The sequence below is a fragment of the Coloeus monedula genome, assembly GCF_965178545.1.
Source record: "Coloeus monedula genome assembly, chromosome: 1".
In the NCBI taxonomy this organism is placed as follows: domain Eukaryota; kingdom Metazoa; phylum Chordata; class Aves; order Passeriformes; family Corvidae; genus Coloeus; species Coloeus monedula.
In genome coordinates this window covers 6,543,969-6,557,960 of record NC_138781.1, presented here as the reverse complement: position 1 = coordinate 6,557,960, position 13,992 = coordinate 6,543,969, and the positions used below count along the sequence as shown (strand labels likewise).

Here is a 13,992-nt window from a genome sequence, read left to right as displayed (position 1 = left end):
GAGAAAAACAAACAAACAAACAAACAAAAGAACTATGAGAACTACACAGACAGCTTTGATAAAATATTACAAAATGTGGTAAGATGCCAGCAATGCTGACTGCTGATGTGCAGTCTGCCTATCAAGGTGACCAGTGTATTTGATTTACACATTTCTAATTATTATGTACTATTTCAAGCAATTAAATATCCTTAATATCCTTTTTTTTTGCTGCTGCTCAGATGAATTCTATGATTTTACCCTCTCTCTCTTGAATCTTTGTTGCTTGGTCTCCATTGAACTGTGATACTTCATTTTGCATTAGATTGTAATGCCAAAGCTGTGCTCAGCTGAGCAGTAGAAGAGCTCCCACAGAACCCTACTGGGACACTCACAGTGGTAAGTGATGAGGTAGGAGTGGGCTTCAGTCAACTGGCATTTATCTGTGTTGTATATTTTATGGCTCTAAATTCAAGCAGCAATCACTTTTTAAAAATTAGTGCAACATCTTTAATTAGAGGAGAAGAGCAACAAAGAACCTGTAATTGTAAGAAAAAAATCATGTGGTTGATGCAGTGTGTAGAGTCTTTGTTGTAACAGCAAGTCCACTCTGCTCTTGGGTTAGGTCACTCCTCAGTCAGCTTCAAGGGCAATCACTACCAATTAACAAAGCTTTGAAACTTTTCCAGGGAACGTGGCCCAGACTACTGAGGTACTGTAAGAACAGTCAGACACGCAGCTCTTAAAGTTGTCTGTCCCTTATGTTGACTTCCTCCAAAATGCAAGGCAGAAACTTCCTTCAATACAATGAAACCAAAAGTACTGTACTTGCATTTTTGTGCACTCCCTGCAGTCATCCAAGACCTTCTCACTAGAGAACCACCTTCCATGCTCCTGATAATTTGGCATGTGTATCCATACACAGAAAAAGAAAAAGACTACTCAGCTGTGCAAAGTGACCATCTCCCTTCTGTACTTTAATGAGCAGAATTAAGACTGGACACTGAAACTAGAGACTTGAATTGAGTTAAATCTAGCTGGTGGCATCCATCTAGCACCTGAGTTAGTCAAGTGGCAATGACAGTGTGTTTTGTATTGGAGATGTGTATTTTGGGCTGAAAGAGGGTTGAAAGAGTAAACAAAGCTGATGCCTTGCATCTGAGGCTAGATTTTCTATTGCGGTGCATGCTAGTAGAAACTCTTTTATACAGACAAACATGATTTCTTTGAAGAAACAGAGAACTGTTTCACCACCAGTTTCTCCTCCTAACTGTAAGGACGTGCAGTATCACCGATAACCTCACTAGACCTAAAGGGATGATATCATTACTGCTCTTTGATATGCAGATACTGGGAGCTGCTATTCTTATCCTGCTGGTTTTGCATTTAGCCTATGGAAAACACAAACAGGTTCTCCCATGTTCTCCCCGTGCCCATCCCTCTTGCCTGCCCAGGTTGCACAACTGCAGTGGACGGGCCGTGATCTGGGAGCAGCAGGTCCTGCTACCAGCCATGGGCATACGGCTGCTGATGTGACCGAGCCACTGGCCATCAGCTCCTGCCCCAGGGCATCACACACCATACAAGCCCAGTTCATTCCAGAGACTTATTATAAATACTCTAGGCCCCTTTTAATTTAAGTCATAATTGATAGCTGGCTTTGGCAAAGAGCAATTTCGCAGGCGTCAAGAGTTTAATTGCGGCCCCGTGAACGAGCTTCCCTTGAGTCACAACTACCCCAGTGTCACAGAGGACCATCCCCTGAGTCACACCAGCCCAGCCACCTGCCCCTTTCCAGCAGGAGCAGAAAAAACCCACACACACCTATAGAAAGACAGGTCCTTAAAAATAAATAAACAGCTGCCTCCAGGTGAGGGCCAGCCTCTTCTCAGGTAAATTGGGACAGGATGACAGGACATGGTTGTAAGCTGTGCCAGGGGAGGTTTAGGTTGGACATCAGGAAGAATTTATTCTCAGAAAGAGTAATTAGACATTGAAACCGGCAGCCCAGGGAGGTGGTGGAGTTACCGTCCCTGGAGAAGTTTAAGGAAGGACGGGACAAGTCACTCAGTGCCATGGTCTGGTTGACACGGTAGTGTTCGGTCATAAGTTGTACTCGACTACCTCACAGGTCTTTTCCAACCTATTTGACTCTGTGATTCTCCCGGCGGTGTCCAAGGAATCCCAAGCCGCACAGGACGGGCGGGCGTGTGGGGGGCCGCGCATCCAGCCCGAGGCGGGACTCGAACCAGCGACTCCGCAGCCGGCAGGCTCCACCCCGCGCTCCCGAGGGGCCGAGCCGCGCAGGCGCAGAGGGCGCGGCCGAGCGGGGGCGCTGCGGGGCGGCGGCGGCGGGCGCGGAGCCGCGAGGGCCGCCATGGGTGACGCGTTCGGCGGGGCGGAGTCGGGCACGCAGGTGAGGCGCGGCCCCCGCCCTGCTCCCCTCAGCCCCCGGCCCGGGTACACGGGCGGGGAGCGCTGGGCGAGGCCGCAGCCGGGGGGGAAGAGGAGCGCCGAGCCTCCCTCCGTCACCGCTACGGGGCGGGCGCGGGAGAGCCCCCTCGGGGCCTCCTGAGGGGGCGGTGTGGGAGGGACGGAGGGAGTTCCACCCCCCGAAACGCCGCGGAGGCTGTCTCGGTGGATTTCCTGCGGATCCCGGAGGGATCAGGGGTCCGTGGGTCCCTGTCCTGCCTTTGTGTCGGGATGCGGGTGGGCTCTTGCCCTGGGCGCTTCTTGCAGCACGGGGGGAGATTGCTTGATTTGTCTCTGTAATTGTTTTATAAATACTTCCTTCGCGCTCCCTTCCCAAATGTTGGAGGGGATGCCTAAAGAAAAATACTTGTGGGGAAGGTTTGATTTAAAGGTTCGGACTATTATCATCTTAGAGGTCTCTTCCGACTTTACGATTCTATAAATAAACAGTATGTAAGGTGGAATTGCTTTCCTCCTCTTTAGGAGAAAAGAGGTTTGAGTTTCCGAGTTTTGTTGTGTTGTTGTATTAGGGTTTTTGTCCCTTCTGGGTGGTTTATTTGTGAGAAACTTCCACTTGCAATCAGCAACTTAATTGCGTGGAGATTGTGTGGAACTGTACCAGAATATGCTGAATAGTTCACATAAAACATATGTGTGATAAAATTTATTTGTTGTTAAAGCTCTCTGTGGCTTTTAGGGGGACTTGAGCTTTTAAGCCCTTTTGGCACTTAAAAAAAAAAAAAAAATTAGAACCAGATGTCCACTATCAGCAAATAGACACGAATTAAGGGCATGAGATATGCTGTGTGTCCAAGGGGTAAATGCATTTACTTGTCCACATGAGTAGTGCCAACAGGGAATGCACATGGCATCAACTGCCTGCAGTGGATGGATATCCAACCTGGAACAAGGGAGGGGTTGACAACCAATGGGTTAAGAGAGGCCAATGTATGAATACAGTGTCTGGAAAAAAAATTGTAAAAGCGCCTGAAACAGAAAACACTTAATTTAAAACAATACTTCCTCAAATAGCCTCATGCGTAAAGTCAGATTTTACTGAGTTACACTGAGACTGCAGTGTTGTACTTTTATTATTGAATGTAATTAATACCACAGATTAGAGCTTCTTGCAAAACAGCTTATATCACAATAAAAGTAATGACAAATAGCTTGCATATGTCTTCATGCCCAAAGTTTACAAAAGTTCAGTCAGAGCGGTTATAGTGGTTGAGAATTAAATTTTGTCTAGTACTTGAGATAGGTTTGTATGTGTAAATAGCCTGTAGGTTAGCTCACAGCCTCTAACAGAGCTGGAGTATTTAATTTGAATTTCTTTAACATTTTAATGAAGTAATCTCTCATTGCTGACAAGACCTACATGTGTGCTTCCATTGATGCACAGCTCTCTTGAACCCAACAGAGTATGAGCACATCTTGCATTAGTCAGTGGAACTGTCCATATGCGTATTTGTTTATAAAAAGGACGATAAATTATAAAAGGCATAGTTAAAATATTTGAGTCCCATCAGCTTTGCAATTAATGACATTTAACCCAGCTGCTGCTGAGCTTTTGCTGTACAGCTTGTTCTCTTCGTGTAACTGCACATCTGTGCAGTTTCTTGCTGGCATAATTACATTTTCAAAGAACACCTAAGAGTGAGGACCTACGACTAGCAGGTTGCTAAAAGGTGGTGTTTTCTGTAAAAGAAGATAAAGAGAGGCTTATGGAGGAAGAAATGAGCACCTACAGTTCAGTTATAGAATCTGAAGTCTGTAATATGGGATTTGAAATGGACTTAGGATTTTTTTCTAAGCTCTTCCCACTCCAAGGTTCTCTCCAGTGGTGCTGTACTGCTGTATTCTGTACACTGTCTGTGACAAAGCTTGGGACACCTGACATTCACCTTTCAGATTTCCCTTCACATGCTGTAGATTTCTCCCCCTCTCATTTTCCAGAAGAACGTGTGAGAAGGCAAAAATGGAAATGCCTCCCCTGGAACAGAGCCAAGGTGGCTCTTGCTCCATTTGGAACAGCCCATATTGTCCATGTCTGTAATGTGGGCAGAGGGGAGGGATGCCTGTGTAGTGTCTCATCTCATCTTTGATTCCATCACTTCTGCTGCAGTGTGGACAAACCTTTGTGAGAGTTGAAGGAAAATTGTTGGCTGTTTCTGCCAGGAACCCCGTTGCTCCCAGCATGGCACTAATGAGGCAAGTGCCTTTGGAGATTCTGCTTCAGAACTCGGAAGTAAATACAAGCTTGATAAAAACACAGGTGCGCTATCATCAGCAAATTACCATAAATTACCTACATGAGCAGTGCTCAGAGAAAGCACCTGTAGTTATTTAAAATTAATATATAAACTTGTCATTTAAATAACTGCAGATTCATATTTAAACGATAGCAATCAATCTACTGTGTGTTTCCAAAGCTCTCACAGTAAACTTAAAGAGTTAATAGTCTAAGAGGAGACAGCAGCTCATGGTTTCCACAAAAAATTAACTGCAGAGGATGTATTTATTAATGTACAAGTTAATTTAGGAGCAGGAGGCTGCAGAAATGTGTTTAGGCCAGCAATAGTTGTGACTGCTGGCCCCAGCAGCACCAGTCATTGAGCCCCTGTTATCCCTGAGTGCCACAGTGGTGCTTCCTCTGCTAAGAAGTGAAGAGCATCAGAAAGCAGCAGCCTGTGGTGGTTTTCCTCTTTCTCTCAACTTCCACTGCCAACGAAGAGGTGAGAGATTTGTGGTCCCTCCCCTTGCTGGGGGCCAGGGCCAGGCCCTGGCAGCTGCTTGCACAGAAGAGCTGCACATGTAGGGTGTGCCAAGGCCCTGTTGGTAGTTGAGAGCTGCTGGTTTATGTACCCCAAGTTACGTTCCTGTATTCTTGTGTACATATGTCCATCTGGATTTTTGCTTTGTCCAGATCATGAAACCCTGCTGGTTTCCAAGAGTTCACTCTGTGTTTTCTGTGCTGCACAAATGTGTGAAGTGTAACGGGAGGATCTGGTGATCCAGAGCAAGGTCAATTCAAGTGTTACTCTGGCCCTTCAGAGGATAAGTCAGAAAACTCTCCTGGATACGTGTGAAGAGGCCAAGGCAAACACACTGACATTTTGTTAATGGAAGGGACTCTTAAAATGTCAATGGTAATGTCACACTTAGATTCCCATTGTGACCACTTGAAATAAATTCAGGGCCATTTAATGAAGTTTTATATTACTGTTAAAGGCAAACACACAACTGTTCAAAGAACTTTTAAGACAATTCAGAGCAAATGTTGCTCATGGATGTAGCAAGGAGGAAAGCAACAGAAGGCAGCAGTTGTTTGAAGGTGTGTGCTCACTGCTCATTTGGTCTTGAGGATGGGATAAAACTGAACAGGATTTGTTTTGTTCAGATCTTTAAATGACAGCTGGGTGCCTTGGAGAAGGTAGTATTTGGCACCAGGGTACGTGCTCTGGTGACACTGAGCATCCCAATAATGTCCTTTCCCATGTGTGCTAATAGATGTAGGGAATAACAGCTCTAGTACCAGGGAAATGTTCATTCTTGCTTTACACAGTGTGCCAGAACTACTAATAACACAGGTTTTGTGAATACCTATCCACTTGCTATGCAAATACCTCTCAATTTAAGAAACTGTCCGTGATCTTTGAACTAATTAGTTTTACAATGGACTTAGTTTACAAGGGGCTTTGGAGAACTTGCTTAACAAATTCAAGCTTGCTTTAGAAAGGTTCTTGCAGAGCCACTGGTGACTAATTACTTTTGAACATTCTTAATCCATATTCTGTTTGAACAAGTAACTATGATATAGTAGGATTGTAGCCCAGAGGAGTCCTGTGTAACTTTTCAGGTGAAATGCACATGGTTTTACTTAAAAATGCTCAGAGAGGCTGACTCAAGGGATTGATGATGGGTAAGGTTTCACATCTCAGCCAGTATTTTTTTTGAAGGTGATGGTTGTTACAAATGATGTTCTTTCCCTTTTTTCTTTGGAATGGGCAGCACTGCTGTGTACCGGAGGCAATTCCTCTCAGTAATGTACCTGAGCAGCCTTTGCTTTTTAAGCTTTACTTCTCCTCATATATCCAGTCCTCACTGCCACTGAATCTGTGTGCTCATTGTTTGTAAGGCTAGAACCTTCTGTTGCTGTAGTACAGACTATACATTTCCATATGTATTTATGAAAACATTTTAAAATCAGGCTAATCTCTCGATAGGACTGTCATGGAAAACTGTCAGTTCTTAGAATCCTTTAAATTTGTTTCCCAAGGTCCCTTATTTTCAGTTGACAGCATGGCTCTTTATCTTTTCTTTAAAAGCTGCTTGCACGACTTGAGGGCAGAAGTTCTCTGAAGAATCTCGAACCTTATCTGTTTGCTGAGGAAGGATCTCCTGTCCATGGTAAAAATGTCTTTATCCCACTAATCAAAAAATGTCCATGTAAAAGTATTCTCAGAGCAATGTAACAGAGATACGTATACAAGTAAATTATTTTGCCCTAGATCAGAGTTTTAATTGTTGATGTAGCTATGCAAACTAGATAAAATGGAATAATACAAAGTCACCATTCCAAACATTGTTTAATAGGCCTTAAAATCTACTTTATGCCTATCAAAACACAGGTGTGAGTAAATACCAAGCACGTTGGTCAGTGTCTAATAGTTTTACAGCAATTTGTTCTAGAGTCTGTCATTAAACCTCTTTGTTTGTTTTTTTTTAATCAGTGGTCTAGACAACCACCACAAAGTCATAACTGCAGAAATTTGCAAAGAACGTGAGGTTCAGTAAATAGCAAAGAGTTCAGTGATATGGAGTTGTCTGGGTAAGTTAGGGTAAGGGGCACGAGCAAACAGTATTTTTCAATAAAGCCAAGTAATCAAGCCATTCAGTCTTGGCCTGAAAAATCCTAAGTATACTTAGATAGAACTTCATAAACAATTCCATTATGGAAATAGGTACTAATTAGTTGAATGAGTTCACAATGTCAGGATCAACATGGCTCATAGAGACCTTCAGTGAATGAACCTGAATTTAAGATTGGAGAAATCAGGTAACCTCCCAATGACACCAAGAAATTTTAAGATCAAGGTTGGATATTTTAATGAAAGAAATTACTGAACTAAACAGAAATTAACACACTATTCAGGAAGTCAGACTTATTTTCCAGATTGTGTGAAATTTCATTAATTTCACAATGGAAGAGAGAACTCTGATTACAGAAGACTAAAAATATGTATGAAAATAGGCATATGAGTGGCAAACTGTAAGGATCAACTGGTGAGGTACTGCTGTTGTGGAATTTAGGTATGAATGAGTGGATTTCATAGGGCAAGTATAGGGCTTCAGTGGTTAGCAGCACGCTTATCTGCAGTTTTAATCCCCACAAATACAGAAGGTTCAGAAGAAATAGCAGAAAAAGCAATAAAAAGAATCAGGATAATTGGATGAGAGATGATGCTTAGTCTACAAATGCAGTCACTGTGAGACTCTTTGTGTATTGTTTTGCAGCACTTGAGAACGCATGTGGGCTTTAGCAGTACATGATTCCTGCCCTGGAAGTTTCCAATGTGACATAACAAAGATAAGGGGTGGAGAAATACTGCTAAAGCCAGTGCAAGCAGAGCATAGAGGAATATTTAAATACTCTCAATTCTGAATGGCTGTGTTACTCACAAGAAGAATTAAGGGCCAGGAGTGAAATTGGTGTATGCTTCACAGGGCTCTCAAATTCTTAATTTTTTAGAAGATGAGATATTACTGTATTTTTTTCAAAACATAAATATAAAATGCTGATCTTTTAGTCTGGATGTTTGGTATTTTTTAGTCAACTTTATGCACTGTTTGAGACTAAACTGGTTGTGTGCTGGTCAAACAGACTTTAAGAAGTTTTCTTGGGGATCACTAACTGCCCTTGCTGCAGTCCATAGCATTACATAATTTTATGTCAAATTATCTGCTTTGCTCTTAAAGCTTTATAGGTTGTTCATGTCTGTCCAAAGAGTGCTCCAGAACCTCAGTTCTAAGATGGCTGAAAACCCTGTAAAATTTATCACTGGTGCCAAAGAGTGCCAACAGTCATTGAGCTTTTGAAGCCCGTGTATTTTTCTTCTGGTTTCAACAAATGGTATCAATTATTAGCCATATTGGTCATGCTTTTTGGCTGACATTAATGAAGCTGCCTAACATATTAGCACAGCTCTTTAGCTGTATATATATAAATGGACTTCACCTTTTATTATGTTTTTGCTTTGTCTTTTAATACCACAGTATTCATGTGAGCCCGTGTGTTATTTTGATGTGTGTTCTCATTATTCAGTCTGAAATCCCTGTTGAAGGCCTACCTCTCCATTTGTCATGAGCTTGACTTTTAGTGTGTCACTGTGGAATTCTGTAATATGTTGCCCATGAAGTCCATACTGAACAGTGCTTCATCTAAAATGCTGTGATTAAAGCAATGCAAAGACCTAAATTATTCTTTTTTTCTGATGGTATTCAAACCAAATAAATATATGAAGTCTCAATAAACTATCCAAAGGTTACATTTTAGTTAAGTGTTCATGACTTGCATGTCAGGGTACTGTAAAATAGGGAGAGGTAATACAGGTATTAATGTGATATTCTAACCACTGCTTCTAATTATGATGGACTTGCATATTTAAGAACACATAAGTACATTAATTACATACCATTTAAGCTCTTCTGGAATGGAGCAAAAGTGACACAAGCATTAAATAATCTTCCACTATTGCCAGTCATATTTCCCCTGTGCCACTGGCATGAAGGTGTGGGTGTCAGTGCAAGGCTCTGATGTTCAGCAATAGCATGACACCCAGCATTAACTTGGAATAAATATTAGGCCTTTCAACTTCACTTATAAATGGTATAAATATTAGTGAGAGCTTCTGCGCAAAATGGCCAGCCCAGGAACTTCAAGGTAGCCTACAATGTGAAACACACAAAGTTATTGCTGAGTATTCCAATAGCTTGTTTGTATCTGCAGTGTCAGAAAATAGTTTAACCAGCATTTGCTGGTGGATTGATTACAGACGAAAATAAGGTTCTTCTCTTTCAAAAGATAACACCAAATTGGTGACCAGGACTGAGCACAATGTTTCAGTTAAAAATATGTTAATATTACATAAATATTTACATTTCTGCAGCATCATTTAGTTGAACCGGTATGCACATTCATAGCAGGACTATTGTTCTCTTTAGTCTGTCCATAATGGGCCAATTCAAGCTGCCCTGAGCCAGGCAGTGTGTTGGGGGACTCCTTAAAATCTACTTCTTGAATTCACCAGTGCTGAATTTCATGTGAAATCACTCTGCTCATCCATCTCCATCAGTTAAATCTTCACAAACTTAAGTCTTTATTAACCCAATTAGTTTGTCTTCTGCATGTTTTGCCAAGCTAATGGAACATTCATCTACTGATATGTTTAACATCTGCCAACACTAATTCTAATAGAAAAAAATTCCCATTAACTTTCTTCCATGTTAAAATGTCTGTTCCTGCTCTCCCTCTCAGGCTGTTCTCATCCTGTGACAGTATCTTTTTACTAATCCTCCTTTCAAAGTTGTTTTGACATTAATGGATGATGCTAGTCCTGATCACTCAGTTTCTTCTGTGACCTATTGTCAGGGTGTCAGAGGCTTCTTGAAAATGTTGCTGGCCTCCCTTCCTCCTTTGCTGTGTCATGGTTTGTCCTCTCTGATCCAGAGAAATGAATTTCCCCTCTTATCTTACTGTAACAGCCTGGTTGCTAATTCAATGAAACCCTACATTTATAGATGTTGCTATAAATGGCTCCTGTTTTGCACCCGTTCTTCTTGTGGGCAGCCTCTTGGATAATCAGGGAAGCACAGAAATCCCCAGCTCTCTTGCTTGAGGTTTTCTTGCAGTCCAAGCTGTTAATGTTTTCAGAGTAACTCAAGTGTCTTGGTCAAACTACAAGGCAGCTGTGTATCTCCTTCAGCGGTGTTGAACAAACTCTGAGGGGTGCTTGGCTGTCTTACTATGAACATTCATAAACCACCACCATAAAAACCTCTGAGAATGATTTTTGTCATTCAACTTAGAATTTTTACTTAAATAAGTTTTATTAGTTCTGCCAATAAAAAAACCTCATCCAGTGTTATTCTCCAGCACACAGATATCCTGCTAGAATGTCTTCAAATGGTAAAAGTGAAGCATTTATTTCCCAGAATAATTTTTGAATCAAACAGCTCATATTTTGCTGTAAAGGCAGGTGAAGCAGTCTGTATTGCCTGTTGAGCCCACTCAGTTACTGGTCTGGATTCAGAAATGCCAGTCAGGGTGGCAGAAGTTTTGTGCCACAGCCAGTGACAAAAGATACACTTCGTTCCTTAACAAGAGCTGCCTTACACAATTGTTCTGAAATGTTTAAAGAGACAAAATATCAGGGAATGACTTACCCAGCACATTTAGGGTAGTTCTTCCAAGCTGGTATCTCACCCTGCCAGGGTGTGGTTATATCTCTGGCACAGGCTGTGTGACAGCAGAGCCACTGGCTGCAAGTGTCAAGAGTTGGACACTGCGACCTCTGGACAGGAAGAGAAAATAAAAACTTATGTCCCAGGAAATGTAGTCATTTTTCCTCTCAGAAGCGAGGGGGCCATTCAGAACAGCTTAGTAAGGGCTTGGGAGGCAATCAAGCTTTTTAATAAATTTCAAAGTATCAGAAATTCATAGAAATAATATTTCTGGGTGTCACTGAAATGGACAGACTTGTCACATCAGGTGTAAATTGCTTTTAACACTTGCAAAGGGAGAAGAGCTTGGTTTCTTCCCTACCATCCTCCTCCCCCCATCCCAAGCTTGACATTATAGGCACTTGTGAATGAGGACATCCTCTGGAAGCTGAGCAGTGACTTGAAAAACCCTGTTAACTCAGGCAGGCATGAACACGTTTAAGGAAAGTTGCAGTTAATTCTCTGCTCTCGCATCCCCCTATGGAAAGCTGTAACGCCATTTGCACTTGCCAAGGCCGTGGAAGTCTCTTACCTTCCTACAGTTACAGTTGTGTGATTGTCCTTACTGTGTGTATTTACCCTTCTGCCTGAAATCCAAAATGTCATAAATAAATAATCCAGTTCCCCAAATTAGAAATTTATAAAGAACTGCTTATAAATCAACTTTTTTTAGAGTCTTGCTCTGATACAAGAAATCAGAGGACTTTGGATAAGGCTTTAGAGTATCTTGCATTCACATTCAACAAAAAAACTGGTTTCCTAATGAAGCATAATGCTGTTTTTAATTAACATTTTAAATTTTTATGATATGTATTTTATGACCCACATGGATGAGGTAATTAGGCTGAATCCTTTTATGAACAGAGATCCTTTGCTTCAGACAGAGGCATTGCCTGGAGTTGAAGGAATCCCTGAGTCTCCCTTGTCAAAAGAGGCAGTTTCACATTATTATCACCACAGTAGAATAAAAGTGCTAAATAAACTTAGTGGTGTTCTCTTCACCAGTCACAGACTCCTGTAGGAATCTTGTGACATGCAGCATGTGACATCTATGTGACATGACCTCTAATATGTCAGATTTTTTTTGTTTTGTCCTCTACTTTGTTATTTCTTAATTGTGTGTGCATAATGTAGATGGTTTCTTAGCCGCTTTTGTGGAGCAGCTTCCTCTTCTGCCCTCATCAGCCTGCAGTGATACAGATGAAATCCAGTTGTCAACCTTTTATTGATAGAAGTCTCTTAGATGCTGCTGGCAGAGGTTTTCAACCTTTGCTCACAGCTGATTAACTTCACTTTAGAGGCCTTTCTTGAAAATTGAAATACCTCTTGGTAGATGCTAACCAGGATTTAAATGTTTTTTTTTTTAATATCAAACTCTCTAAAATGCATTTTTCAGTTTATGGAATAGTGAGTGTTGGTTCAGAAAACACTGAAAACTGACACTGGGCTGTAAATGCTCTTACCTGACAACATGCTGCTTTGTTTTTGAACAGGAGATGTTATTGAATTCCATGGCCCAGAAGGGACAGGAAAAACAGAAATGCTTTATCACCTAATAGCTCGCTGCATCATTCCCAAAGCAGAAGGAGGACTGGAAGTAGAAGTCATGTTTGTTGACACAGATTACCATTTCGATATGCTCCGGCTGGTCACTGTTCTTGAGAACAGACTGGCACAAGGGACAGAAGAAACGATAAAGCAATGCCTGGGAAGGCTCTTCCTTGTGAGCTGCAATAGTAGCACTCAGTTACTCCTCACTCTCTACTCTCTAGAAAACCTGTTCTGCGCTCACCCCTCGCTCTGTGTTTTGCTCTTAGACAGTTTATCAGCTTTTTATTGGATAGACAGAAGCAACGGAGGGGAGAGTCTTACCTTGCAGGAGATGAACCTGAAGAAATGTGCTAACTTCCTTGAAAAGCTTGTGACACAGCACCACTTGATCCTCTTTGCAACAACACAGACACTAATGCAGAAATCTGCAAACTCTGCAGAAAGCTTTTTACCTTTAAAAATTCCACATGAAACTGATACAGACTACAGACCATATCTCTGTAAATCATGGCAGCAAATGGTAACCCACAGGATATTTTTCTCTAAGCAGTGTAATTCTGGCAACAGCAAAGGTTTTACTGTAGTTTCTTGCCACCTCAAAAGAAACCAGATAGTAAAACGTTCATTTAGCGTTGCAGAATGTGGAGTTCAGTTTTAACATCAGTTTATTTGGTAAACATTTAGCAAATCCTGGTGCTTAAGGCTTGATTAGGTCTAAGTAGCTTTCAGTAACTTTTCAACTAGCTGGTTGTTGCTGGGTGATTAAATTGTTGTCACCATTTTCTTAAAATTCATTGAAGGGCGGGGAATGGTAAAAGTTTTGAATTACTTCAGCAGTTCAGTCCAAACAATAGAGGAATGTTGACATTACTTGTTTGTGCCTAATCAAGAAAATAGTAACCAAAGACACATTAAACTTACGGTATCCTTCAGCAATCTAACCGATGTGGCCAAATGCCTGTTGGAATTTCTGAGTCTTGCTGCTTTAAACTACTCCTCTTCCACACTCCAGAAGTAGGAGTCTGCTTGTCTGTGGCAGAGGTTGCAAAAAGGCCAGAGTTCACTCTTTATAAACATTGGCCTTGGCTTATTCCCTGTAGCCTTGGGCATAAGAAATGCAGTCACGATTTTGCCTGAAGAAGAGAATTCATTTTCACAGCCTATTAAATAGTGGTGATCCTGACTGTGCTGCTTCTCCAAGCTCTCAACCTCTCCATTTATATTAGCAAGTGCTCAGAGGAGCAGGGATTGCAGGTGTTCTGACCCTTACAAACAGCTGGCATTGAAGAATCTTCCATCTTTTAAAGAAATACAGGCCTGATTTTGATGACTGAAGGAAAAGTAAAGACCCAGTGCAGGATATGTGTGAGTTTGTGCTGCATGCAGCGAACAGTTTAGTTTTTGAAAATAATTAAGTGCAAGTTAGGGGATGTTTTGGGAGTGGAGGTTGTTTTTTTTGTTGTTAGGTGGTTTTTTTTAATCATGCAC

The 13,992-nt window shown here is 41.6% G+C and overlaps 1 protein-coding gene across 1 annotated transcript; it reads left to right on the top strand.

Annotated features, from left to right (window-relative positions):
* Window positions 1-2,310: 2,310 nt before the first annotated feature.
* Window positions 2,311-13,162, top strand: XRCC2 (X-ray repair cross complementing 2; the record flags this gene model as incomplete). The annotated part of the gene is made up of 3 exons (XM_082278745.1): window positions 2,311-2,395; window positions 6,780-6,861; window positions 12,447-13,162. Exons 1-3 carry the CDS (start codon window positions 2,357-2,359, stop codon window positions 13,160-13,162), a joined length of 837 nt encoding a protein of 278 aa, XP_082134871.1. The 5' UTR covers window positions 2,311-2,356.
* Between the last annotated feature and the right edge of the window lie 830 nt (window positions 13,163-13,992).